This window comes from Pomacea canaliculata, linkage group LG3, assembly GCF_003073045.1.
Source record: "Pomacea canaliculata isolate SZHN2017 linkage group LG3, ASM307304v1, whole genome shotgun sequence".
NCBI lineage: Eukaryota > Metazoa > Mollusca > Gastropoda > Architaenioglossa > Ampullariidae > Pomacea > Pomacea canaliculata.
In genome coordinates, this window is record NC_037592.1 from 4324503 (window position 1) to 4351623 (window position 27121).

At 41.1% G+C, this 27121-nt stretch overlaps 4 protein-coding genes across 5 annotated transcripts; all 4 read right to left on the reverse strand.

Annotated features, from left to right (window-relative positions):
- Nucleotides 1-1719: 1719 nt before the first annotated feature.
- LOC112558694 lies at nt 1720-18491 on the reverse strand. The gene is made up of 4 exons (XM_025229282.1): nt 16738-18491; nt 15462-16058; nt 4970-9240; nt 1720-4237 (listed from the first exon to the last, which is right to left on the reverse strand). Exons 1-4 carry the CDS (start codon nt 18410-18412, stop codon nt 2255-2257), a joined length of 8526 nt encoding a protein of 2841 aa, XP_025085067.1. The 5' UTR covers nt 18413-18491; the 3' UTR covers nt 1720-2254.
- LOC112559979 (putative ankyrin repeat protein RF_0381) lies at nt 11897-16807 on the reverse strand. The gene has a single exon (XM_025231512.1). The coding sequence runs from the start codon at nt 16678-16680 to the stop codon at nt 15316-15318; it is 1365 nt and encodes a 454-aa protein (XP_025087297.1). The 5' UTR covers nt 16681-16807; the 3' UTR covers nt 11897-15315.
- On the reverse strand, nt 18490-19603 carry LOC112558697 (putative ankyrin repeat protein RF_0381). The gene is made up of 2 exons (XM_025229296.1): nt 19257-19603; nt 18490-19135 (listed from the first exon to the last, which is right to left on the reverse strand). Exons 1-2 carry the CDS (start codon nt 19601-19603, stop codon nt 18490-18492), a joined length of 993 nt encoding a protein of 330 aa, XP_025085081.1.
- LOC112559981 (putative ankyrin repeat protein RBE_0997) lies at nt 19215-25778 on the reverse strand. Of its 2 annotated transcripts, none has more exons than XM_025231517.1 (2): nt 25495-25778; nt 19215-21100 (listed from the first exon to the last, which is right to left on the reverse strand). In XM_025231517.1, exon 2 carries the CDS (start codon nt 21012-21014, stop codon nt 19968-19970), a length of 1047 nt encoding a protein of 348 aa, XP_025087302.1. In that variant the 5' UTR covers nt 21015-21100; nt 25495-25778; the 3' UTR covers nt 19215-19967. The 2 variants fall into 2 exon arrangements, with proteins under 2 accessions (XP_025087302.1, XP_025087301.1); XM_025231516.1 differs by lacking the exon at nt 25495-25778 and adding an exon at nt 22811-23267.
- Between the last annotated feature and the right edge of the window lie 1343 nt (nt 25779-27121).

A 27121-nucleotide genomic window follows, 5' to 3' on the forward strand; every position in this document is an offset into this window, starting at 1 on the left:
ATATGTTTGTTATTTACATAAAGACGCCGTTATATATATATGTACCCAATTCTCAAAGATGCCGCTTTGGTTGTAGTTAACTTGGAGTCGAACCCTGTGCCGCCCAAATTATTTAATATCCCTTTGTGCACCTTTAGATATTTTGTCCCTATTTTTAATCCAGGTTTTAGTCTACAACTTATAAATCCAGATTTCTTTCCAAAAAACAGTCTTTCCCAGCAACCTTTCTAGTTTTGTCACAATAATGACAAAACTTATAAACAAAACATAATAATCATGATGATTACAATAATTAGCACATTTATATAGCGCCCTTGCATAGAGGTGTGCGAGTATACTTTGTTAGAGCGGCCTCTTTGTGAATACACAAACATGAAAGCACAATGCACAGCAGTAGAAATAAAAGTAATTGAGAGAGTGCTTCACCCAGCATCAACGGTAGGCACAAAGCAACCCCTCCCCAAAAAGACATAATAATCATGGACACTGGTCTCAAAACAGAGACCACCATATGCCTCTGTAGTGAAGACGGTGGTTGACCATCCCCACAGATGCGGTCAGACTGGAGTCCATTGCGTGGAATATTATAGAAAAAGTTTTGCTTCGAAAATTGGCTGAAAAGTTATTCTGCCGCCTGTATGGAAGTGCAAATCGCAAATACCGGAGCTGCGGCCTTACACTCGCAGACAGAAACATCGTTCCATCCACACAACTGCCGTTAGAGCAAACGGTCATTGCAAGATCAGCCTTCTGGAGAAGCACAATGTCCTCCGTACTACACCCCCTCCCTGCTGTATATAACATCATGCAAAACAGATCTACTCTATCTATACTTGTAAAATATCTTTATAAAAACATGAAGCCGCAAAACGCAAATATCAAAAATAATTAAATGAAACACTTTTGATAAAAAATACAGTATCTATGAGCAAAAGCAAGCAAAACGTAGTGTCCAGTGACAACATAAAACAATCTACTGAAGGTCACGTGGGTCTCAGTAATCTGGGTCAGGGACGTCTGCCGTATGTCAAGCAGAATCAACATAACGGAAAATCACAGAATAAAATGCAGATCTAAATTTGTTGTAATGTTGATCGTCAGTAGACACATACATGTACCTTGTTTCAACACTTTAAAAGGTCGATAGTGATGCCAAAAGAAATGATCTTTACGATGACAGAATCCCAGGTTTTTGCGTTTTACACAATTTGCGCGAACAATACAACGCAAGTGTAAAATGCCGAGTTATAACTACTGAGTAGAAAAGATTATAGGAAGAAAGAGAATCAACGCTGTCGGTAAAATTATCTCACACCGAAACTGCTAATGTGATGCCACAAATAATTTTGTACGGCCCTAAGTAAGCAAAAAAAAAAGTTCAAAAGTTCACAGTCATTTTAAGCGTTTACGAGTAGAAATGTTTCAGTGATGATGATGATGATGATGACGATGATGATGTCAATTTGTGATGCGCAGGTATCCATTCAGAAGAATGCTCATTTCGCAGAAGAAAAAAACAAAAGAAGAAAAAATAAAGTGAACAAATATATAAAACACCAGGAAAGTAAAAAATATAGACAGAAGTGTTTCTTGGTAGTTTAAGACTGGTTTGAAAGAAACAGATGGGTTTTCAGTTTTTTGCGAAACGTGGTTGGTGAGGTGATGGTGGAGAGTGACGATGGCAGAGCATTCCACAGCTTAGGTGCCGCGTGTTTGAAGGCCCTGGCTCCAGTGCGCTTCTTGTTGGTGTCTTCCACTGCAGGGAGACAGAAGCGTGACTGGGAGCCTGAGCTAAGGCTACGTGACGGCTGGTGCAAAATAGCATACAAAAAAAAAAAAGATTACCGTCTATTCCGTTAAAACATGTCGGTCTATGGCTGGACAAAAGAATCTAACTCACTATATGTAGTTGGGGAGCAGGGAATAAAGAGAATTTGTCTATTTTGTAGTTCCAGCACGTCGCAATGTCGTAAAACTGTCTGCGCAGACGACACTCAAGGTACGTAACTCTGAAAGAACGTTGCTTGTGACTGTCAGACAGCAGAGACAGTGATACAAAAGTTTCCATCAATCCGCAGATTAAAACAAAGTGGCAGTCAAATACGACAACACAACACACAGGTAAGAACAAATGCAGATCTTATACTAGAGGTAAAAATCAAAAGAAAAGCAGATTCTAGGGCGAGCACACTGACGGGTTATCCTTCTGTTACATCACCAGAACTGAAGATACTGAAAGATCACACAGCATTTATTACCAGTCTTGGAAGTGGTATGGTTCATAACCGTATTTGTACCGATAAGGCGAGTAATTGTCCTCTTCGGAATCATACAGTTTGAAATCATAATCGTAATCAGACATCGATAGGTACTCGTATAGATCATCCATATCGTCAAATTGTGTCTCATGAAAACAGACCTTTTCTGTTTCTTCCGTTTCTTCTTCTCTAGACACAAAATCGCAAAACTGGACATAATCCTGAAGTGAAGCAGGAAGGGGAAGGGACTTAACTCTCTCCATCCTACGAGGGCCGCAGCCAAGAGCGTGAGAGACAGTCAGGCGACACAAAGACTTGAGAGACCGAGGCTGACTGGCGGCGTGGTTCAGTATGTCCAGCATCTGTGTCTCGGCTGTAGTCTTGTCTCTGGAGGAAAGTTCCACCTGATACCGTGTACTGAGATCAAATAATTCCCTGTTGGAGCTGGCGCCTGATTCAACCAACATCTCAAAGGCCTTGACGTATTTCTTTTCAAAAGCCCGCTGTGTAGGAGATCGATGCAGACTTCTCGACCCGCTGTTGGTGTTAGCATTGTCTGTCAAGGCCGGTTGATGGGTGGAGACGCCTAGCTCTATAAGCAATTTGACGGATTCTAAAGCCAGACTTTCCTCAAGAACCAAAACATATGTGAGCAGTGATTGTCCTTCATCGTCTGCGACAAGAGGACTGACTCCTCTGTCCAGCAACTCGTGGAGAAGCGAGTTTGAAAATTTAAATCGACAGTCGACGATAAAATCCCTCCACTTCTGATATAGGATTGTATTTCCACTTTCATCCCGACTGTTAATATCTACTCCCCGCGCAAGTAAAGCATCTAGAAAAGACAGCCACGTTGCGCGGTCTTCTGGCCGATATTTTAAAACAAGAAGATGCATCAGAGGTTTAGCTCTAGAAATGATTCCTATGTCAGCACCACATTCGACAAGTACTTTAGCCACAAACCAGTTGCAATTTGAAAAACTTAAGTTAAGCGCTTTGTCTTTACATTCTGTAAGTTCTCGGCAAAAAGAATCGTCTCTTTCAGTGACACGCAATATCAAGGTTCTCACCTTTTCGAGGTCAGAATTTTCACTTGTAATCAAATAAATGTGCTGTAAAATTGTCTTTTTTTCTTGAAGAGTAAAGACGAAAGATAGCTGGGATTCTACAAGCCACCAAAACAAATCCCACTTTCTGTTCTCTAACGATAGCTGTATACAGCTCTTTCCAGCAGGTCCTGTCTGGTTCACTTGAAATCCATTTCTAGTTAGTAGCAACAGTAAGGATGACAAATTTATTTCATTGTATTTCCGGTGAGTAGTGTCCATTACCAGCCTGTGAAACACAAACCATCCCTGACTGTCGGGTATGCTAGCATCAGCCCCATGCTCTAATAACACGCAAACCATCTTCCAGTTTCCACACTTAGCGGCGAGGTTCAAGGGCGTGTCACCGTGTGGCTCAATGTCGTTAAGACGAAAGCCACATGTCAGCAACTGTTCAGTAACAGATGTTGCTGTTTGAGCATCTACTCTAGTATCCATAGCGAGCTCGTGTAAAAATGATTTCCCTTTTGGAGCAACATTTTGGTCAACATCAGCTCCACGTTTTAAAAGGAGCTGTACAACTTTCCAGTCTTTCTTGATCAACGCCAGCTGTATTGCTGTCAAGCCATTTTGATTTTTGGTGTTTATGTCGACACCTTTGTGAACCATTAATTTAACAAGAGTCAATTTTCTTGCTTTAGAAATTTTCTGGCTTTTGCGAAAGCCAACTGATGGGAACGGATAAGTTGCCAGTTTACGACACGAGTTATTTAGCAGTCTGTGTAAGACAGGCATTCCTTCACTGTCAGTGTTATCAGCCCTGGCCCCATTCTCTAGCAACTCTCGCACGATATCCCAGTTACTACACTGAGCTGCAAGATGAAGGGCGGTATCGCCATGTGGATCAGCGATTTCTATACAGTGGAACCTCGGTTAGCGAACGCCTCGGATAGCGAATATTTCGGTTAACGAACAAAAATTTCGTTAAAAATTTGTCTCGGATAACGAACAGCCACGTGAACCACACGTGACCGACCAGCGTGTCATCATTCGCGCTAGAGACACAGTTACGATCAGTCGTTCCTTATCTATGCGCATCCTTCTTATTTAGTGATTGTTGTGCTTTATTTTAATAAGATAATCCTCAATCATGGCTCCAAAGAAGATTAAGAGCAATTAATAGTAGCGAGGTAATGACAAGGAAGCGGCCAACAAATGAATTGAAAAATGAAATGATTTCAAAGTATGAAAGTGGCATGCGTCTGTCGGATCTGTGATGTCGTATTACCGAAGAGTTTTACAAAAAGGCAGAAGGAACAGACACTGGACAAGTTTTTTCCTTTAACCTCAAAGCTACAGAAAAGGGAAGTCACCCCGATTTTATAATGTCACGTGTGCTCATGGAGGGGGAATCCAAGCAGTAATTCCACCCCTTCCTCCCCACACCTGCTTCCACCCACGCCGTCAAAACGGCAAGTTTTCTGATGTTTAAATGTTTTCGTTAATGTTTTTATGTTTATTTAACTCCATTTATATTGCATTATAACTGTTCTCATTAAAACAACTACCTATATATGTATAGCCTGTAACTTTCATATATTAGCGAGTCAACAGGGGCTGGGAACCAATTAAATCTATTTCCTTTATTTCTTATGGAAACAATTGTTTCGGATAACGAACATTTCGGATAACGAACAGTTTTCCAGAACGGATTAAGTTCGTTAACCGAGGTTCCACTGTATCTGCCTTCCTCTTTATCAAAGTCTGGACAATTTTCAAAGACACAGGTGACGGACACTGCACGACTCCGTGTAGAATCGTCAGACCATCCTTGTCTCTGATGTTCACGTCGTCCACATGGTTAAGCAACATGTCCACGACTTCTAATTTTTTTTTTCTGGCTGCAATCTGTATTAATGTGTCGCAGAATTCATCTCTTTCTCTCGTGCAAACAGATTCTTTCCTTAATATTTCAAGTACTTTTGTCAGATAATCATCCTTTTCAGTAAAAAATCTCCCTTTCCAAGCGGCCATCCAGTACAAGACAGTGTGACCCTCACCATCCTCTAAAGTGGCGTTTGCTCCACACGTCAGCAGCCTGTGGACTTGATCCCATTTCTCAGCTTTTGCGCTGAGATGTAAGACTGTGTTTCCAATCGAATCTTTGGCATTGATGTTGAAAGGTGCTCTTCCGCTTTGTTTCCTCTCTATTTTTGAGTTATGTGTTCTTTTTATGCCAGCAAGTTTCTCCTGCGACGAAGAGTGAAAACGTTCCTTACTTGATGGAGTTAAGGCTGACTGTGGTTCGGTCTTATCCCGCAACAGTTCTTCTATTAAAGACCAGTTGTCGTGTTTTACGGCGAGATGCATGGCGCTGTGACCGGAAGGACACAGGGTGTCACATTTGACGCCGTTGTCAAGGAGATGCCGAAGAAGCGACGTATTGCGTTTAGTTTTTGTAGCCAGCCTTTGCAGAATAGTAAATCCTTCACTGTCTGGTTCGTCAAGGCGTTCGACTACATAACTATGAATAGTCCTCTTGTTACAGCTATTTAATCTCTGACAATCTGCTCCATGGTTTCTGGGAGTAAGCAGTTGCTCAATGATCTCCCACTTATCATATCTGGCAGCTAAATGAAAAACAGAATCACCGCTAGGACTGCATGCAGTCACATCTGCGCCCTTAGATATGAGAAGATGAATGAGTGGAGTAAAATCATGACTTCTGTAATCCATTTTCTGACAAGCAATAATGTGAAGGATGCTGAGTCCTTCCAGATCACGCTCGTTAACATCTGCCCCGAACTCAACCAGTCGCTCTGCAAAACTCCACTTTTGCTCTTTCACGGCCATGTGCAGTGCTGTTCCTATATTTGGACATCTACAGTTGAGATTTACACCTTTCGCAACTAAGAGTTCAAGTATTTTCTCATCTGGCTCTTGAACAAGTCTGTGAAGAATGTGAAATCCCTCACTGTCAGGTTCGTTTACATTGGCTCCACGTTCTATCAGTTGTTTCACAACATCCCAATCAGGGAGTTTAGCCACCACATGAATGACTGTATCACCATTGTTACTGCGAACAAATGGGCACGCTCCTTTGTCAATTAGTAATGTAAAAAGTGAGTTGTTGAATGGCCGAACGTCTTCTGCAATTTTGTGGAGAATATAACATCCTTCGCTGTCAGGCTGGTTCATGTCACATCCTTGGTTAACAAGATATAGAACTTTTGTCCAGTTATTGCATTTGGCTGCCAGGTGCAAGGCAGTATCACCTGTACGACATTGAACAGACACATCTGCACCTTTGTTAATAAGGGTAGAAAAGAAAATGTCGTCCTTTACCTGTGTCTGCTGAGTTGTTTGCGCAAACCTGTGAAGAACACTATATCCCTCGCTGTCAAGTTCGTTCACGTCCCATTCTAGCTCCAAAAGACGTTCAACTATTTCCCAGTTACCGTGTTTCGCTGCCAACTGCATGACACTGTCACCAGCAGAGGTGCGAACATACACATCAGCACCTTTGTTAAGAAGGTTGCAAAAGAGAGTGTCTTCAGGTGCTTCACTTGAGTTGTACAATACCTGTCTCCGCTGTGTTGTTTGTGCAAGTCTGTGAAGAACATTCCGTCCCTCGCTGTCAAGTTCGTTCACCTCACATTCTAGTTTCACAAGATGTTCAACTATAGTCCAGTTGCCGTGTTTTGCTGCCAACTGTATGACACTGTCACCAGCAGAGGTGTGGACAAACACATCAGCACCTTTGGTAACAAACATCACGAAGAGAGCTTCATACTCTTCTTTATGTGATTTTAGCGATGAATGTCTCAGCTGTGTGGTTTGCGCAAGTCTGTGGAGAACATAAAATCCCTCACTGTCGGGCTCATTCAGGTCACACCCGTGCTCAACAAGACACTCAACTATGTCCCAGTTATTGTGTCTGGCCGCCAGGTGTAGAGCTGTATCGCCCACAGAGCTACGAAGGCGAGGGTTGGCTCCCTGGCTAAGCAAAAGGTTCACAACAGAACCAATATTATCTTCGGTATACTTAGACTCGTACTGAACGGTTCTATGTAAAACACTTAAACCTTCACTATCGACTTGGTTTATGTTTGTCACATCACGTTCCTGAATCAGGTGTTCCACCATAGGGATGTTTCCACATTTTGCTGAAAACTGTAATAAAGTTTCACCACTTGGGGTCCGTGATGACATCACTGCAGTTTTGTTAGAAAACTTAGCAAAAAGAGCCGAAAAGTTTCTCCCTCTGTATTCGGCAAGTCTATGAATGACAGAAAATCCCTCGCTGTCGGGTTCGTAAGGACTGAACTGTTTCAACATTAGCTCTACGACGAGCCAATTTTTGTGTTTGGCGGCCAGTTGCAGCAGGTTGTCACCTTCCTGGGTTCGTACGGTGATGTCTGCGCCCTTATTCACCAGAAATCGGAAGACTTCTTCTATAGATTCCATCGAGTCCATCTGTGCAAGTCTCTGAAGCACTGTAAAGCCTAAGCGGTCACGTTGGTTAATAGGTGCACCTTTCCTTAGTAGGTTTTTAAAATCTTTCCAACACTTAAGTTTCACAGCCAAATGCAGTTGCACATTAAGTGGAAATCTTTCAAGAGAAGGGAGGTCAAGACAAATGCATGAAGTTTCATTCGTAAAAATCCTGTCATAAACTGTACAGCCATCACTGTCAGGCTCTGTTACTACCGCCCCTTCAGATATCAAATCGTTCACATACCCCCAGTTGCCAAGTTTTGCAGCTAAATGTAAAGCAGTGTTTCCTTCTGAATAATTGATTTTTAAACCTGCGCCGCATGCAATAGCTTTTTTTAACAACGAAGATGAAAATTCACGTTTGTGTGTCGCCATTGTGTGCAGCACAGTTCTGCCATTTCCATCCTGCACATCAGCACGTGCACCAAAGGTCAGCAACTTTTCCGCGATTAGACTGTTTCTTTCTTTGACTGCTAGGTGCAGAGCGGTGTACCCTCCTCCTTCACGTGCATCTATGTTCCAGCAGTTTTTCTGCAGCAATGAGAAAGTGGTGTCAGCACTTTTCCAGATCTCTGAAAGGAAACAAAAATAAAAAACCAGTGTGTGTAAGACAGTGTGGTTGTCGTTGTTGGCGATGTCGACTCTAGCTCCTCTCCGCAACAAGGCATCCAGCATTTTCCAGTTCTTGCTTTTTACGGCAATGTGAGTAGCTGTGTCACCATCTACATTCTTTAAGTTAATATCACCGCCATTTTCAAGCAGTTTGTGTAAGAGGTAAATATGATGATTCATGCCGCCTTTAGCAAGTCTGTGCACAAGTCCCAGCCCTTCTTCATCTAGAGTGTTAGCAATGTCGGCTGTTAAGAGGTCACGGACCAGCCACCAACAGTTCACTTTGGCTGCAACATGAATTAATACCTCGTGTATGGCTCTGTGGTGACATTCAGGTATCGTCTGATTGAGACTTTCCCATAAACAGCCTAAAATATGAACACTCAATCCGCAGTTTTTGTTCATATGCTCACTACGACTCACGATCCTCAAAAAAACAATCACGCGGTCTTTGTCAGGCAGCGCCCCCTGTCTAGACATCAGAAGCCACACGACCTTCCAGTTCTCACATCTGGCGGCCACCATAACAGCCGTGTCTCCGTTATTATCGGCCATGTTAATGTTCACGTCACGTGACAAGATCTCGTCCACGATGTCTTCTACAAGCGAGAGGCTGATGTCTGGAGTGGAAGCCAGGGTGTGGAGGACGAGACATCGCTCAACGTCAGCCACATCCACATCCTCGTCACACAGCAGGTCTCTGACGACGACCCAGTTCCTGCAATCAATGGCCGCTGCTAATTTCTGTGCGATCTCTCTTTGTTCCATGTTTTTTAATCCAAATTTGGTCGTGTCAAAAGGCAGTAAGATGACCATTACAAGCCTTTCTTATGGACCAATTTTTTTTCTTGCAGTACCTGCAAATGTAAAATAGAACTCAAAATTACTTGAACTCACACTAAATACAGCAGTTTAGACACAGTGTATTTTACTGAAAAGATCGACAGCTGTTTATGGTTGAAGGCAACTAAGAAGCTTATATAACGAACTATACAGTAAAGTAAAATTGAATGTATATTCACTATTTGAGTTTTCTAATATATTTTTTTGTCTGTCTACACATAGTTCTGCTAACAAATACAAAACATGCCCTCTTAAGCTGTATTGTTGCAGATAGATAAGGGATTTTAATACGCCCTCGGACACAAAGAATGAAAGAGGGAAAGAAAGAATGGAAGGAAGAGCAAATTCGTTTTGTTGAAAGTCTATTTTTGAAATGATTTCTTCGAATACCTGTGTATTCTTTCACCTGTGCTTAGTGGCTTAATGTGTTTGGTGTCAGTCTGTTATTGCTATTGTGTTATTGCTATTATTAAAAATATTTAGCGCATAAGCAGAATGCATTCCATTTATTTCATTCATTCATTAGCCCAGACACAAGAACATAAAGAGACGGTGGAAAAGACGGATTTTCACAACGCTATAAATATAAAAAGGAGAAAATAGTACTACCTCGTTTCCCAGTGGCAAATGTCTAACAGCTCGAAAGACAAAAATTGTACTTATAAAAGAGACTGATGTGAGCTTACAGACTTTAAATTGCAATATGATTAGTGAGAGAGAGAGAGAGTGTGTAAGATAAAAAAAGACCTCTTTTAATCTTAAAAAAACTAATAAGACAGAATACTTTTCTTACAACGTTTTACTACTCAGACGCACGCGAGAGAGAATTGTGTATATTTGTATTTTATGTAAGTGTATAAATTTTATATTCTAGACAGAAACGTCGGCACATAAATGTTTGAAACTGGTGATTTTTTAAAGGGCTTTCGAATTTTTATAAGCTCTTACAACTATAGCTGAGATTAATAATAATAGTATGCTGCCCATGCCTAAGTAATGCACTGTACATCTACAAGTAAAACGACTTTTAAAAAAAATAAACGGCTTTATTCTCTCAATCAGTTTAACCCATACTCTCCAGTTCACTCTCACTCGTAAAGAAAAACGTTGATAACAGTAGCAGCCGACAAATTCTCTCTCCGTCAGCGCCCAGCCAAAGGTGAACGAGCAGGACACAGGCAAACCGTTCCTGACTCTTTCAAGCGATAAGAAGGCTGCCACCATTCGCTTTCATCGCTCAACTTTGTTTCCGCTATTCACGATGTAAACAGTACTTCAGCAAAAGCAAGCATGCAAGTGTGAAAGCGATATTATCCACTCTAAACTTGTCTTTGATTTAAAGATTCTCTTTGAAGCTGGAATTTTGAAATACTACTATCATCGAAGCAGTCATGCAGGAACTAAAATTCCGATTTGCGCACGGCACTACGAAAACTGCTAAACGCTGATTAGATGTTTGGATGTTGGTATGGGATATCAGTCTAAAAAAATACACGCATTACTCCAAACGTTTGACAGTGACAGGCAAGCAAGTTAAGTTGTAAATAAACAACATACAATTACAACAGAAATATTAACAAGTACAGACTGAGAGACACAAGGCACTCACCCTCTGAAGCGAAAGTAGAAAAAGAAAGTCGCCATTATCAAATTTACACAGAAGACTGTGCTGTCAACTTTCGTTTCGTTCTTGCTTTGACTCATGAGGAAATACAAAAGTGTCAGTCACCTTGATCTACAGCATTAACAGTTACAGTGGTAAATCGTTTAGAAAGGTCAGGCTACACTGTAGGCGCAGTGCATATAATGGCTGTATAGTTGTCACTTCCTTATCAGAGTCTTCTAAATAGCAATAGAATACAGGAAAGCTTGTAACAGCGTGAAAGTATGACCGAAAAAAAGCATAAAACGTGATTTAAACAAGTACAAACAAGGAATGAACTTAAAAACAAATACCTCTCAATTCTGTAGGGACGACATGAGTTTAGTTTATTCCTCTTTGCTCTTTTGAGTGCCATAGGGCCGCAACAACGGACGCCATGAAGTGATCAATTAATATCCGGACAACTCTGGTGGATAACTTGCTTACCTCAGTTACTTCCCTTTTTACTCCCCCGTAAACATCCGAGTGTTTGCATTCACTTATTCGCAATCACCCAAACACACTAAAGCTCACGCGCAAACTCTCTACTCATGCAAATTCGGTGTCAGTAATCACGATTATTACAGCGCTGATCTTTCATTGGCAGATGGTATGGAGAGGAGATACATAAAACTGAGTTAGATGCACGAGACACTAACCTAAACACAACTTGTGATGTCATTGTGTCTGTTAGTATGAGATCTACCCAAGGGAGGCCTGCATCTGCTTATATAAGCATTAGAGATATAGCATCTGTTCAGCAGACGATTCTGCCGAGAGAGACAATGTGGCATCTGTTTACAGGGTTGGCTGCCTTGCCGTGATATAGCCTTAGATGCTGGTTTGATGTAAAACACCAATTCCTCCTACCAGCATCACTCACATTCCTCTTTCATTAAATTAAATTCAACTCACTGCCAATCAGGGAATTGTGCTCTAAATAAGCTTTTATTATTTATGATATTCTATAATTTGTGGTTACAAATTATAGCGATGTATTTTTTTTTTTAGTCCTTTCTAGTTTTAAGTTGTATTTCCACACTTTGGTTTGTTCCTAGCATCCTGAGATTGGCAGCAGTTGAAATGCTTTGTTGCTGTATCACATATGCAGGCAGGCATAACATCAATGTATATGGTCTCTCCCACACCCCACCCTTGCACACACATATTCATGTGCTTCTCAGACATTTATTATTAAACTGTGATACAAATTCCTCTATAACTGAATCATGGCTGAACTTGTTGGGTGAATTGGATTACATTAAAAAAATAAGTGTGGCATTAAATTTTAACCTGTAAATGAATGACTCAATAGTTAAAATTGGGCTTAATAGTTTGCAAACCTTTCTCCATTTTCTGCTGGTATATAATGCTCAGCATTTCATTCTTACATTATATAAACCCAAATCAAAGGAAAACAGACAAAAATGCTCAGTATTTCATTTTGACATTATATAACTAGTAGAAATAATAAACTATTAACACAATAACTAATAAAATTAAAATAATAAAATGAAACTGTCTACGTTGTTTATAATTGTTTGTTAAAAATATCATACTATACATTACATAATTATAAAACAACTATTAAAATGGTATGATTAATAAAATGCAAAGATTAGTTTACAACATTAATAATTTTTGCCTATGGTATGAAATAATTATTCACGAGTTAGGTAGTTCTTCCCACTGCTCTATAATAGTAATAGAAATATTTTACGGTTATTTGGGGGACAAATAAGTAATGATGAAGAAAATTATAAGGAATATAATTATCTTTAACAGTTTTATCGCATTATTACAAAAAATTCTACGGAAAGGGTCTTAGCAAATCTTGTTTAAATGATTCAATAGACAAAAACGAACCGAGACTACGCGATTGCAGACGTGGTCATTTTAAACTGTTTTAACTTCGTGAACACGCAGCTCAGTTTGCTGGCAACAAATATTATGATTGCAGAACATGTAAACATTAACCTGCAACTGAAATTTTTATTGACTGTCATTGAAATGACCTGAAATAAAGCGAACAATTTAAACGTTCTGATCACAACCGCTAGACTCCATTCTACCCGTCGCCGTGCGGCTGGCTTCTGCTGAAGTGATGACGTAGAGCGCACGTTCCCGTGATGCTACACATACGCGTCTCGTCAGCGCTGACTCTCAAGCTGTCTAATATACTGGTACAGCGATAGGTTCCAAACATCAAAGGTGTTTCACAGATCAGCAGGGTAAACGAGAAGTTTGTCCGAACGAGCGATGGGTAATGGATGGAATGTAAGCAGACGTGTACAAGCTGCTTTAATTCACTTGGCCTACATTGTATTCTAAATTCTGTATTGCGAATACTATATGACTCGTTACGTCACATCTAGATAAAAACTAATAATGAGGTGTTTGTACATAAGAAATAGTCTGAAACACATCACACCACATCCTAGAAGAATCATCTGGTAAAGTGTGAAATGCAAGGGAGCAGATCAGGTCTCTGTGACTTCGTAGATACGCTTGCCAAAAAGACCCCAACAAAATAAACACACACAAACAAAGCTGTTATAAGATTTCTCTTTCAATCTAATAAACTTAAAGTGAAAATAAAAGAAAACTAGTTCAAAATAGTTCACATCTCATTGCTGTCTACAAGAAGTATTCAGCAGTGGAAAGGTTGCGACATGCCAATGCCCAATATTTTCCTTTCCCGATGATGCTTTTCAAACCAAAATTATGACAGCCCATGATATATATATATGTCTGTCATTTACATAAAGACGCCGTTATATATCTATATCCCCAAAACAAGCTTGGGTTGTAATTAACTTTGAGTCAAACCCTGTGCCGCCCGAATTATTTAATATACCTTTGTGAGCCTTTAGATGTTTTGTCCCTATTTTTAATCCAGGTTTTAGTCTACAACTTATAAATCCAGATTTCTTTCCAAAAAAAAAATCTTTCTCAGCAACCTTTCTAGTTTTTGTCACAATAATGAAAAAACTTATAAACAAAACATAGTAATCATGATGATAACAATAATTAGCACATTTATATAGCGCCCTTGCATAGAGATGTTGGAGTACACTTTGTTAGAGCGGCCTCTTAGTGAATACACAAACATGAAAGCACAGTGCACAACAGTAGAAATAAAAGTAATTGAGAGAGTGCTTCACCCAGTATCAACGGTAGGCACAAAGTGACCCATCTCCAAAAAAACAGAATAATCATGGACACTGGTCTCAAAACAGAGACCACCATATCCCTCTGTAGTGAAGACGGTGGTTGACCATCACCACAGATGTGGTCAGACTGGAGTCCATTGCGTGGAATATAATAGAAAAAGTTTTGCTTCGAAAATTGGCTGAAAAGTTATTCTGCCGCCTGTATGGAAGTGCAAATCGCAAATACCGGAGCTGCGGCCTTACACTCGCAGACAGAAACATCGTTCCATCCACACAACTGCCGTTAGAGCAAACGGTCATTGCAAGATCAGCCTTCTGGAGAAGCACAATGTCCTGCGAACTGGACCCGCTCACTGCTGTATATAACATCGAACAGATCTACTCTATCTATACTTGCAAAATATCTTTATAAAAACATGAAGCCGCAAAACGCAAATATCAAAAATAATTAAATTAAACACTTTTGATACAAAATACAGTATCTATGAGCAAAAGCAAGCAAAATGTAGTGTCCAGTGACAACATAAAACAATCTACTGAAGGTCACGTGGGTCTCAGTAATCTGGGTCAGGGACGTCTGCCGTATGTTAAGAAGACAACATAACGGAAAATCACAGAAGAAAATGCAGATCGGAATTTGTTGTAATGTTGATCTTCAGTAGGCACATACCTTGTTTCAACACTTTAAAAAGTCGATAGTGATGCCAAAAGAAATGAGCTTTACGATGACAGAATCCCAGGTTTTTGCGCTTTACACAAATTGGGCGAACAATACAACGCATCTGTAAAATACCGAGTTAACCGCTGAGTAGAAAAGATTACAGGAAGAAAGAGAATCAACGCTGTCAGTAAAAGTATCTCTCACAGAAACATTGCTAATGTCATGCCATATGTAAGTCTGTACGGCACAAAGTAAGCAAAAAAAAAGTTCAAAAGTTCACGGTTATTTTAAGCGTGCAGACCGTTACGAGCAGAGATGTTGCTTCAGTGCAAAATGATATGCAAATAAAAAAAATGATTACCGTCTATTCCATTAAAACATGTCGGTCTATGGCTGGACGAAAGAATCTAACTCACTATATGTAGTTGGGGAGCAGGAAATAAAGAGAATTGTCCTCTTCAAAATCATACAGTTCGTAATCATAATCGTCAACCGACATCGATAGGTTCGCGTATGGATCATCCGTTATGTCGAATCGTGTATCCTGAAAATAGACATTTTCTGTTTCTTCCGTCTCTTCTTCTCAAGATCCAAAATCGCAAAACTGGACATAATCCTGAAGTGAAGTAGGAAGTGGAAGGGACTTAACCCTATCCCTCCTGCGAGGGCCGCAGCCAAGAGCGTGAGAGACAGTCAGGCGACACAAAGACTTGAGAGACCGAGGCTGACTGGCGGCGTGGTTCAGTATGTTCAGCATCTTTCTCTCTGCTTTAGTCTTCTTTCTGGAGGAAAGCTCCGCCTGATATCGTGTACTGAGATCAAATAATTCCCTGTTGGAGCTGGCGCCTGATTCAACCAACATCTCAAAGGCCTTGACGTATTTCTTCTCAAAAGCCCGCTGTGTAGGAGATCGTGTTGATGCTTGCAGACTTCTCGACCCGCTGTTGGTGTTAGCATTGTCTGTCAAGGCCGGTTGATGGGTGGAGACGCCTAGCTCTATAAGCAATTTGACGGATTCTAAAGCCAGATTTCTCTCAAGAACCAAAACATCTATGAGCAGTGATTGTCCTTCATCGTCTGCGACAAGAGGACTGACTCCTCTGTTCACCAACTCGTGGATAAAAGAGTTTGAAAATTTAAATCGACAGTTGACGATAAAATCCCTCCACTTCTGATATAGGATTGTTTTTCCACTTTCATCCCGACTGTTAATATCTACTCCCAGCGCAAGTAAAGCGTCTAGAAAAGACAGCCACGTTGCGCGGTCTTGTAGCCGATATTTTAAAACAAGAAGGTGCATCAGAGGTTTAGGCCCAGAAATGATTCCTAAATCAGCACCACATTCAACAAGTTTTTTAGCCATAACCCAGTTGCAATTTGAAAAACTTAATTTAAGGGCTTCGTCTTTACACTCTGTAAGTTCTCGGCAAGAAGAATCGCCTTTTTCAGTGACATGCAATATCAAAGTTCTCACCTTCTCCGGGTCCGAATTTTCACTTGTAATCAAATAAATGTGTTGTAAAATTGTCTTTTTTTCTTGAAGAGTAAAGACAAAAGATAGCTGGGATTCTACAAGCCACCAAAACAATTCCCACTTTCTGTGCTCTAACGATAGCTGTATACAGCTCTTTCCAGCAGGTCCTGTCTGGTTCACTTGAAATCCATTTCTAGTTAGTAGCAACAGTAAGGATGACAAATTTATTTCATTGTATTTCGGGTGAGTAGTGTCCATTTCCAGCCTGTGAAACACAAACCATCCCTGACTGTCGGGTATGCTAGCATCAGCACCATGCTCTAATAACACGCAAACCATCTTCCAGTTTCCATACCTAGCGGCGAGGTTCAAGGGCGTGTCACCTTGTGGATCACGGTCGTTAAGACGAAAGCCACGTGTCAGCAACTGTTCAGTAACAGATGTTGCTGTTTGAGCATCTACACTAGTATCCATAGAGAGCTCGTGTAAAAATGATTTCCCTTTTGGAGCAACATTCCGGTCAACATCAGCTCCACATTTTAAAAGGAACTGTACAACATTCCCAGTCTTTCTCGATCAACGCCAGCTGTATTGCTGTCAAGCCATTTTGATTTTTGGTGTTTATGTCGACCCCGTTGTGAACCATTAATTTAACAAGAGGCAATTTTCTTTCTGTAGAATTGTTCGGGCTGTTGGCAAAGCCAACTAATAGGAACGGATAAGTTGCCGGTTTACAACACGAGTTATTTAGCAGTCTGTGTAAAACAGACACTCCTTGACTGTCACTGTTACCAGCCCTGGCCCCATTCTCTAGCAGCTCTCGCACGATATCCCAGTTACTACACTGAGCTGCAAGATGAAGGGGGGTTTCGCCCTTTGAATCAGGTATTTCTATATCTGCCTTCCTCTTCATCAACGTCTGGACAATATTCAAAGACACAGGTGACGTACACTGCACGACTCTGTGTAGAATTGTCAGACCATCCTTGTCTCTCATGTTCACGTCGTCCACATGGTCAAGCAACATGTCCACGACTTCTAAATTCTTGTTTCTGGACGCAATCTGTATTAGTGTATCGCCGAATTCGTCCCTTTCTATCGTGACAACAGATTCTTTCCTTAATATTTCAAGAACTCTTGTCAGATAATATTCCGTTTCAGTAAGTATCCCTTTCCCTTTCTCAACGGCCATCCAGTAGAAGACCGTGTGACCCTCGTCATCTTCTAAAGTGGCGTTTGCTCCACACGTCAGTAGGGTGTGGACTTGATCCCATTTCTCCGCTTTTGCGCTGAGATGTAAGACTGTGTTTCCAGTCAAATCTTTGGCATTTATGTTGAAAGGTGCTCTTCCACTTTGTTTCCTCTCTATTTTTGAGTTATGTGTTCTTTTTATGCCAGCAAGTTTCTCCTGCGACGAAGAGTTAAAACGTTCTTTAGTTGATGGAGTTAAGGCTGACTGTGCTTCGATCTTATCCCGCAACAGTTCGTCCATTATAGACCAGTTGTCGTGTTTTACGGCGAGATGCATGGCGCTGTGACCGGAAGAACACAGGGTGTCACATTTGGCGCCGTTGTCAAGGAGATGCCGAAGAAGCGACATGTTGGGGAAAGTTTTTGTAACCAGCCTTTGGAGAATAGTGAATCCTTCGCTGTCTGGTTCGTCAAGGCGTTCTATTCCATAACTATTAATAATCTGCTTGTTAGTACTAGTAAATCTCTGACAATCTGTTTCATCGTTTCTGTGAGTAAGCAGCTCCATAATTATCTCCCAGTTGTTATATCTGGCAGCTAAATGAAAAACAGAATCACCGCTAGGACTGCGTGCAGTCACATCTGCGCCCTTAGAGATGAGGAGATGGAGGAATGGAGTAAAATCATAACTGTAACCAATTTTCTGTGCAGCAATAATGTGAAGGATGCTGAGTCCTTCCAGACCACTGTCGTTAACATCTGCCCCAAACGCAACTAGACGTTTTGCAAAACTCCACTTTTGCTCTTTTACGGCCATGTGCAGTGCTGTTCCGATATTTGGACATCTACAGTTGAGATTTACACCTTTTATAACTAAGAGTTCAAGTATTGACTCATTTGGGTCTTGAACAAGTCTGTGAAGAATGTGGAATCCCTCACTGTCAGGTTCGTTTACATTGGCTCCACGTTCTATCAGCTGTTTCACAATGTCCCAATCTCTGAGTTTAGCCACCATATGAAAGATTGTATCACCTCTTTGACTGCTAACAAATGGGCACGCTCCTTTGTCAAGAAGTAATTTAAAAAGTGGATCTAACGATCTTTGCGGCATCCGTCAACTTCTTGTGCAATTCTGTATAGAATATAACATCCTTCGCTGTCAGGCTGGTTCATGTCACATCCTTGGTGAGCTAGAAATCGAGCTATTTTCCAGTTATTGCATTTAGCCGACAGGTGCAAGGCAGTATCACTTGTACGACATTGAACAGACACGTCTGCACCTTTGTTAAGAAGGGTAGAAAAGAAAATGTCGTCCTGTACCTGTGTCTGCCGAGTTGTTTGCGCAAACCTGTGAAGAACATTATATCCCTCGCTATCAAGTTCGTTTAAGTCCCATTCTAGCTCCAAAAGACGTTCAACTATTTTCCAGTTACCGTCTTTTGCTGCCAGCTGTATGACACTATCGCCAGCAGAGGTGCGAACAGACACATTAGTACCTTTGTTAAGAAGGGTACGAAAGAGAGTGTCTTCAGGTGTTTCTCTTGAGCTCCACCATACCAGTCTCCGCTGGGCTGTTTGCGCAAGTCTGTGAAGAACATAAAATCCCTCACTGTCGGGCTCATTCAGGTCACACCCGTGCTCAACAAGTCGCTCAACTATGTCCCAGTTATTGTGTCTGGCCGCCAGGTGTAGAGCTGTATCGCCCACAGAGCTACGAAGGCGTGGGTTGGCTCCCTTGCTGAGCAAAAGGTTTACAACAGAACCAATATTATCTTCGATATACTTAGACTCGCACTGAACGGTTCTATGTAAAACACTTAAACCTTCACTGTCCACTTGGTTTATGTTTGCCACATTACCTTCCTGAACCAGGTATTTCACCACAGGGATGTTTCCATGTTTTGCTGCAAGCTGTAAAAAATGTTTCACCACTTGGGGTCCGTGATGTCATCACTGCAGTTTTGTTAAAAAGCATAAAAAGAGCTGAGAGGTTTCTCCCTGTGTATTCGGCAAGTCTATGAATGACAGAAAATCCCTCGCTGTCTGGTTCATAAGGACTTGCCCTTCGTTTCAACATTAGCTCTACGACTGGCCAATTTTTGTGTTTGGCGGCCAGTTGCAGCAGGTTGTCACCTTCCGGGGTTCGTACGGTGATGTCTGCGCCCCTATTCACCAGAAATCGGAAGACTTTCTCTATAGATTCCATCGAGTCCATCTGTGCAAGTCTCTGAAGCACTGTAAAGCCTAAGGGGTCACGTTGATTAATAGGTGCACCTTTCCCAACAAGGTTTTGAAAATCTTTCCAACGCTCAAGTTTCACAGCCAAATGCAGTTGCACGTTAAGTGGAAATCTTTCAAGAGAAGGGAGTCAAGACAAATGTATGAAGTTTTATCGCATGAAAATCCTGTCATAAACTGTACAGCCATCACTGTCAGGCTCTGTTACTACCGCCCCATCAGCTATCAAATCGTTCACATACCCCCAGTTGCCAAGTTTTGCAGCTAAATGTAAAGCAGTGTTTCCTTCTGAATCCTTGATTTCTAAACCTGCGCCGCATGCAATAGCTTTTTTAACAACGAAGATGAATATTCCTGTTTGTGTCGCCATTGTGTGCAGCACAGTTCTGCCATTTCATCCTGCACATCAGCACGCGCACCAAAGTCAGCAACTTTTCCGCGATTAGACTGTTTCTTTCTTTGACTGCTAGTTGCAGGGCGGTGTCCCCTCCCCCTACACGTGCATCTATGTTCGAGCAGTTTTTCTGCAGCAATGAGAAAATGGTGTCAGCACTTTTCCAGATCTCCTGAAGAGAACAAAGATGAAAAACCAGTGTGTGTAAGACAGTGTGGTTGTCGTTGTTGGCGATGTCGACTCTAGCCCCTCGCCGCAACAAGGCATCCAACATATTCCAGTTCTTGCTTTTTACGGCAACGTGAGTAGCTGTGTCACCATCTACATTCTTTAAGTTAATATCACCGCCATTTTCAAGCAGTTTGTTTAAGAGGTAAATATGATGATTCATGCTGCCTTTAGCAAGTCTGTGAACAAGTCCCAACCCTTCTTCATCTAGAGTGTTAGCAATATCGGCTGTTAAGAGGTCACGGACCAGCCACCAACAGTTCACTTTGGCTGCAACATGAATTAATACCTCGTGTATGGCTCTGTGGTGACATTCAGGTATCGTCTGATTGAGACTTTCCCATAAACAGCATAAAATATGAACGCTCAATCCGCAGTTTTTGTTCATGTGCTCACTACGACCCACGGTCCTCAGAAAAACAATCACGCGGTCTTTGTCAGGTAGCGACCCCTCTCTAGACATCAGAAGCCACACGACCTTCCAGTTCTCACATCTGGCGGCCACCATGACAGCCGTGTCACCATTTTCGTCGGTCATGTTAATGTCCACGTCACGTGACAAGATCTCGTCCACGATGTCTTCTACAAGCGAGAGGCTGATGTCTGGAGTGGAAGCCAGGGTGTGGAGGACGAGATATCGCTCAACGTCAGCCACATCCACATCCACATCCTCGTCACACAGCAGGTCTCTGACGACGACCCAGTTCCTGCAATCAATGGCCGCTGCTAATTTCTGTGCGATCTCTCTTTGTTCCATGTTTTTTAATCCAAATTTGGTCGTGTCAAAAGGCAGTAGTCAATCATTACAAGCCTTTCTTATGGACCAATTTTTTCGTGTAGTATCTGCAAATGTAAAATAGAACTCAAAATTACTTTAACTCACACTAAATACAACAGTTTCCACACAGTGTATTTCACTGAAAAGATCGACAGCTGTTTATGGTTGAAGGCAACTAAGAAGCTTAAATAACGAACTATACAGTAAAGTAAAATTTAATGTATCTTCACTATTTAATCTTTCTATTATATTTTCTTCTCTGTCTATATATAGTTCTGCTAACAAATCCGAAACATGCCCTCTTAAGCTGTATTGTTGCAGATAGATAAGGCATTTTAATACATCGTCGGACACAAAGACTGAAAGAGAGAAAGAAAAAAATGGAAGGAGGAACAAATCTGTTTTGTAGAACATCAATCTATTTTTTAAATGGTTTCTTCGAATACCTGTGTATTCTTTCACCTGTGCTTAGTGGCTTAATGTGTTTGGTGTATGATTAGTGAGAGAGAGAGTGTAAGACAAAAAAGATTTGCTTAAATCTTAAAAAACAAATAATACAGAATATTTTTCTAACAACTTTTTACGACTCGCGCGCGCGCGCGAGAGAGAGAGAGACAGAGATGTGGAATTTACTTACAGTCCGTATATTTGTATTTTGTGTAAGTATAATTATAAATTTTATTGTCTAGACAGAAACGTCGGCACATAAATGTTTGAAACTGGTTATTTTTAAAGGCCTTTAGAATTTTTATAAGCTCTTACAACTATAGCTGAGATGAATACTAATATGCTGTCCATGCCTGAGTAAGGCACTGTACAGTTAAAACGACTTTTTAAAAATAAACGGCTTTATTCTCTCAATCAGTTTAGCCATACTTTCCAGTTCACTCTCACTCGTAAAGAAAAACACCGATAACAGTAGCAGCCGACAAATTCTCTCTCCGTCAACGCCCTGTCAAAGGTGAATGAGCAGGACACAGGCAAACCATTCCTGGCTCTTTCAGGCGATAAGAAAGCCGACACCATTCGCTTTCATCGCTCAACTTTGTTTCCGCTATTCACGATGTAAACATTACTTCTGCAAAAGCAAGCAAGTGTGAAAGCGATATTATCCACTCTAAACTTGTCTTTGATTTCAAGATTCTCTTTGAAGCTGGAATTTTGAAATACTACTATCATCGAAGCCACTCATGCAGGAACTCAAATTCTGATTTGCGCACGGCACTACGAAAACTGCTAAACGCTGATTGGTTGTTTGGATGTTGTTATGGGATATCAGTCTCACAAATACATTCTTTACTCCAAGCATTTGACACTGACAGGCAAGCAAGTTTAGTTGTAAATAAACAACATACAATTACAACAGAAATATTAGCAACAGACATATAAGTACAGACTGAGAGACACAGACACTCACCCTCTGTGGTGAAAGTAGAAAAAGAAAGTCGCCATTATCAAATTTACACAGAAGACTGTGTTGTCAACTTTCTTTTCGTTCTGGCTTCGACTCATGAGGAAATACAAAAGTGTCAGTCACCTTGATCTACAGCATTAACAGTTACAGTGGTAAATCGTTTAGAAAGGTCAGGCTACACTGTAGGCGCAGTGCATATAATGGCTGTATGACAGTTTAGTTGTCAAGGTGCTCACTTCCTTGCCAGAGACTTCTAAATCACAACAGCATACAGTAAAGCTTGTAACAGTCTGAAAGTATGACAAAGCATAAAACGTGATTGAAACAAGTGCAAACAAGGAATGAACTTAAAAACAAATACCTCTCAATTCTGTAGAGACGACATGAGTTTAGTTTATTCCTTGCTGCTCCTTTGAGTACCATAGGGCCGCAACAACGGACGCCATGAAGCGTTCAATTAATGTCCGGACAACTCTAGCGGATAACTTGCTAACCTCAGTAACTTCCCTTTCTACTCCCAGTAAACGTTCACTTATTCGTAATCACCTAAACACACTAAAGGGGTAAAGCTCACGCGCAAACTCTCTAATTATGCAAATTCGGTGTCAGGAATCACGATAATTCCCTCTTTGAATGCGGTGTGCGTATGTGTGTGCGTGTGCGTGCGTGCGTGCGTGCGTTTTGAGTGAGCAGGTACAAAAAAAAGTAGCAAAAGTCGTGAAACCCGTGCGAGAGCAGCTATCCGGGATGTTCGTATGGCTGGATCATTTCTTTAGGGCAGTGATGCCCAACCTTTTTCGGCCTGCGGGCCATATCCATTTCGGACAGCCGTGTCGCGGGCCACTTCACCGCAAAAATACAAAAAAGAAAAAAAATAGAGCAGATACCATTTTTTATTAGAAACAAGTTGTACTTACCATTAATTATGTAGTAATTAGTGGGATATTTTGAAGTTGTTTTCCCGAAACCAAACTTCTGAATGTCGGCTGCATCGTAGAGACACCAAGTCGGAGCACTGAATCGAAATGTTCGTCCATCAAAAAAAAGATTGGGAAACGCCCCTACGTGGGGATAAATACTTCTTCTTCCCTTTTTTCGCTTTTTTTCTTTTTCTTTTTTTTTTATTACTAACATTTCCTGCACTGTGAGCAGAAGTTTCGCGGGCCGGATGGCAACGCGTCGCGGGCCGGATATGGCCCGCGGGCCGTAGGTTGGGCATCCCTGCTTTAGGGCTTCAGATTCCGAGACTGTGAACAGTAGGCCCGGAACGGACAGAGGGTCCGGACGTATGTATAGATATTGATGTTCCAACTAGTTATCTTCTAAACCTTTATTCTGTAACTGATTTCATGTCAACCTAATTTGCTTTCTGTTTTAATTATAATTATATAATTTATACAACTGTCTTGTCAGCTGTGTTTGCGCACGCGGGTGAGTGTGACTGTTAGTAAGTACGCGTGCGGACGTGTGAACAGGCGGGTGACTGAGTGTGAGGGCGAAAGTCGGGTGGAGCGAGCCAGCTAAAGTGACCCATTTCCCCTTTGGCGTGAGGCCCATCCCTCTGCCCCACCTCGTTTCATCACATACACAGAGAGGAAGTCGAAAGAAGAAAGAAAGACACGTGGGACAATTGAAAAGTTTAGAGAAATAATCGTCGCAAACGACCTTAAAAACATAAATCAACTACAGTTCTGGATTCGCTAATGGCACTGACTTTAGTCCTCAAAAATATATAAAATATATAGATTGTTTACAAAATAAAAATCCTGGTTGTATTTAAGTCCATTAATTTTTTGTGATCATCATATGTGGTTAAGATTAAGATGAAGGTCGTTGAGGAGAACCGGATCGAGGACCAGTTCCAGACCATAGAGGAGGGAAAGGCACGATGCGATTGCAAATACTGAACAGCCACACCAACACAGATCAACACAGGACACCCACGTCTTCCAAAGCAACCAGAATAGAACCAGCGAGTCTTCCAGTTCCACAAAAAGATGTCAAGAGAGATATACACATCCACCCGAAAGTCACCTGATGGAAGTCAGGTAATGTGGGAAAGAAACAACAAAGTCACTCACTGGTCTATTCCCAAAAATCTGTTAAGAAAGAATATCCCTCAAAAAGGACACAATCACTTGTCAAAGAAAGTAAATAGCAAACGGTGCCAGAACTACGGAAACATAAAACTAATGAGCAACTTAACCGAAGTCATGCTGAAACTACTACAGTGTCGCCCAAAACTACGAGCAGAAGAAGAGGCTGGGTTCAGACGAGGCAGAGGCATAGTTAAAAAGAGATTGTCAAGCATCGAATTCCAGTAGAAAAACATCTACAACACCAGGGAGGTCTATTCCACAACTTCGTCAACTTGAACAAGGCATTTTAGCTGCACAAGAGCTCAATAAGTTCTACTGGATAGCCAGGTGGGAACTTTTTTTCACACAAATGTGGGCGTCCTTGGAGGGTGGGGTCTTTCACCTGTGTTACTCAACACGTTTCTGTCAGTTAAAACTAAGGTGGATGTGTAAACGTTTGTTTTCTAAACAGTAACAAAAATGCATGAGAAGACTGTTGCTACTATAACGAAAACATTTTATTTCTTTGCTTGTGTTTAGAGAAATCTTTCATATGAAATAGGGGCTTGGTGCTACGTTTAATCGGTTACTATTTAGTTAAAATTAGAAAAAAACTGATTCAAAATAGGAGTATGTACATTGTTATTTCTAACAGTCTTTATGTACAATTCGGCATTGTAAGCATCACATTACTTTCTCATGATGTTAAAATAATTAAGTCACACAAGCACACAGAAAGTGTCTTTTAGTGTTATATGTAAATGTTAAACCTAAAGACAAGTTGAATACACTTGGCGAGTACAGTCTCTTTTTCACAATCTCTAAAACTACTTTAGTTCTCAACATCTGTATATATCACTGCCAGATTATAAATCTCATAAACAGAGATTAGAGTGAAGCAAAAAATTGGTGTGTAAATACTGGAATTTAAGAAGCAAAAGTTGAAGATGAGAAACTGAAATATTACCTGACAACTCTTGAGCTGTCTGTTTACTGACTAAGGTCCGGTACTGTTATTGCTGCGTGCTGTTATCAAGGAAAAACAAATCAGAACATCGCTGATAACATGGCTCGTGATATCCCAATGTGAACTTCAACCCTGAATACTTGGTGTCACGAGATGAATCAGAAGCCAATGGAAGCTAGGCAGAAAAAGAGAGAGAGAAAGAGAAATAAAACTGAAAACAGTACATGAACCACGTCCTGTAAAATGCATACACTACGTTACTTATATTAACTGTACCAAATTTATACATTAGAGCAGACCTGGGCAAGGGGCGGCCCGCGGGCCGGATTCCGCCCGCTTCTGTCTCTGACCGGCCCGGCCGCTGGCCCGCCCGCCAGTATATATACTATTTATACAGTATTGGGTAAAACTGAGCTAGCTATATTAGTCCGGCCCTCTAAAACCATCCCAATTTCTCATGCGGCCCCTTGGGAAAATTGATTGCCCACCCCTGTTCTAGAGTGTCAATACTGATGTCACAGATAGATTTTACCTCTGTGTACATTCCAAGGCTTTATACCTCAGATACTGGTCACACCTGGCGAGGCTGGACCCCAGCAAACTTCCGCGTAAAGCTTACAATAAGCTGGTTGAACTTCGTAATAGAGGGCAAGAATATTTGGGTGTCTGACGTGCGTGCGACTCTATACAGGTATGGTGTTTGCTGTGTCTGGGTGTGCAAAATGTTGGCAAATTTATTTGTGTTTAAGAAACGTCTTGTTGACTGTCATAAACAAGATTGGCATTGTCATGTTACAGAGATCCCTTGGTTTAACGTGTATACAAATTTTAAGTCGGAGCTGCAGGTGGAACCTTATTAATACTGTGTCAGCAACAAGGCTTTAAGAGATGATCTAATTATATTTCGAAAGGGAAACTGATTTTTAAAAAAAAACTCACAAATACAGATACACAACAGCCCTGGCGCCAAATTTGGAATGCTTTTTAGTTCCATACTTCACAAGACAATGAAAAACACCTACTTTTCTAATGCACAGCTTAAAGACCTAAGATGTAGATCCCTGCTTCATATTCAACTCATCAATCTGTTTTTACTTTCTCACCTTTGATCATGACTCGCCATATATTACTTGCCTAGCAAGGTACCTTTAACACTGTTTTACACTAAGTGAAACTGTGAATAATTAAATGAAAAAATATATTTCCTTATTGTTATTGTCACTCTCTTCGGATGCAATTGTTTATGCAAACTTATATTAACTTATTGTCTTGAATTGATATAGCGTATCCTTAAATTGTGTGAGCTGTGCTCGCTTCCCACGAAGTTCAGGCCACATGGCATAAACAATAAAAAAAATTTCGTTCGTTCGTTCGTTCGTTCGTTCGTTCGTTCTTTCTTTCTGATGTCTCGTTTTAGTGAGGAATACTCAAGTGGTTGCCTGCGGGACTTGGGTGAACATTTGTGACCACACCCGCGCTACACCTTGCCTTTTTCAAACAACACAAAAAATGGCCGACCAACTGTATAAGTAACAAAAACTTATCTAATCGCGGTTGATAAATGAAGATGAGTTCTACAGCAGTGTCCCGTGGCGAGCGACCCCGATCAGGGAAGTGCCACGTCACT

Bases quoted from the DNA above. Each gene is read 5' to 3' on its own strand.
- LOC112559979 (XM_025231512.1), bottom strand. From the start codon at position 16,680: ATGGATACTAGTGTAGATGCTCAAACAGCAACATCTGTTACTGAACAG.
- LOC112559981 (XM_025231517.1), bottom strand. From the start codon at position 21,014: ATGGAACAAAGAGAGATCGCACAGAAATTAGCAGCGGCCATTGATTGC.
- LOC112558697 (XM_025229296.1), bottom strand. From the start codon at position 19,603: ATGGAATCTATAGAGAAAGTCTTCCGATTTCTGGTGAATAGGGGCGCA. The intron at 19,136-19,256 runs GTAATGTGGCAA...CCTTTTGCTCAG, and splicing joins GAAATACCTGGTTCAGGAAG to CAAGGGAGCCAACCCACGCC.
- LOC112558694 (XM_025229282.1), bottom strand. From the start codon at position 18,412: ATGGTGGCTAAACTCAGAGATTGGGACATTGTGAAACAGCTGATAGAA. The intron at 16,059-16,737 runs GCTGATGTTGAC...GTGCTGATTTAG, and splicing joins AGTTCCTTTTAAAATGTGGA to GAATCATTTCTGGGCCTAAA. The intron at 9,241-15,461 runs GTCAGCCTCGGT...TTGGTCCATAAG, and splicing joins CATACTGAACCACGCCGCCA to AAAGGCTTGTAATGGTCATC.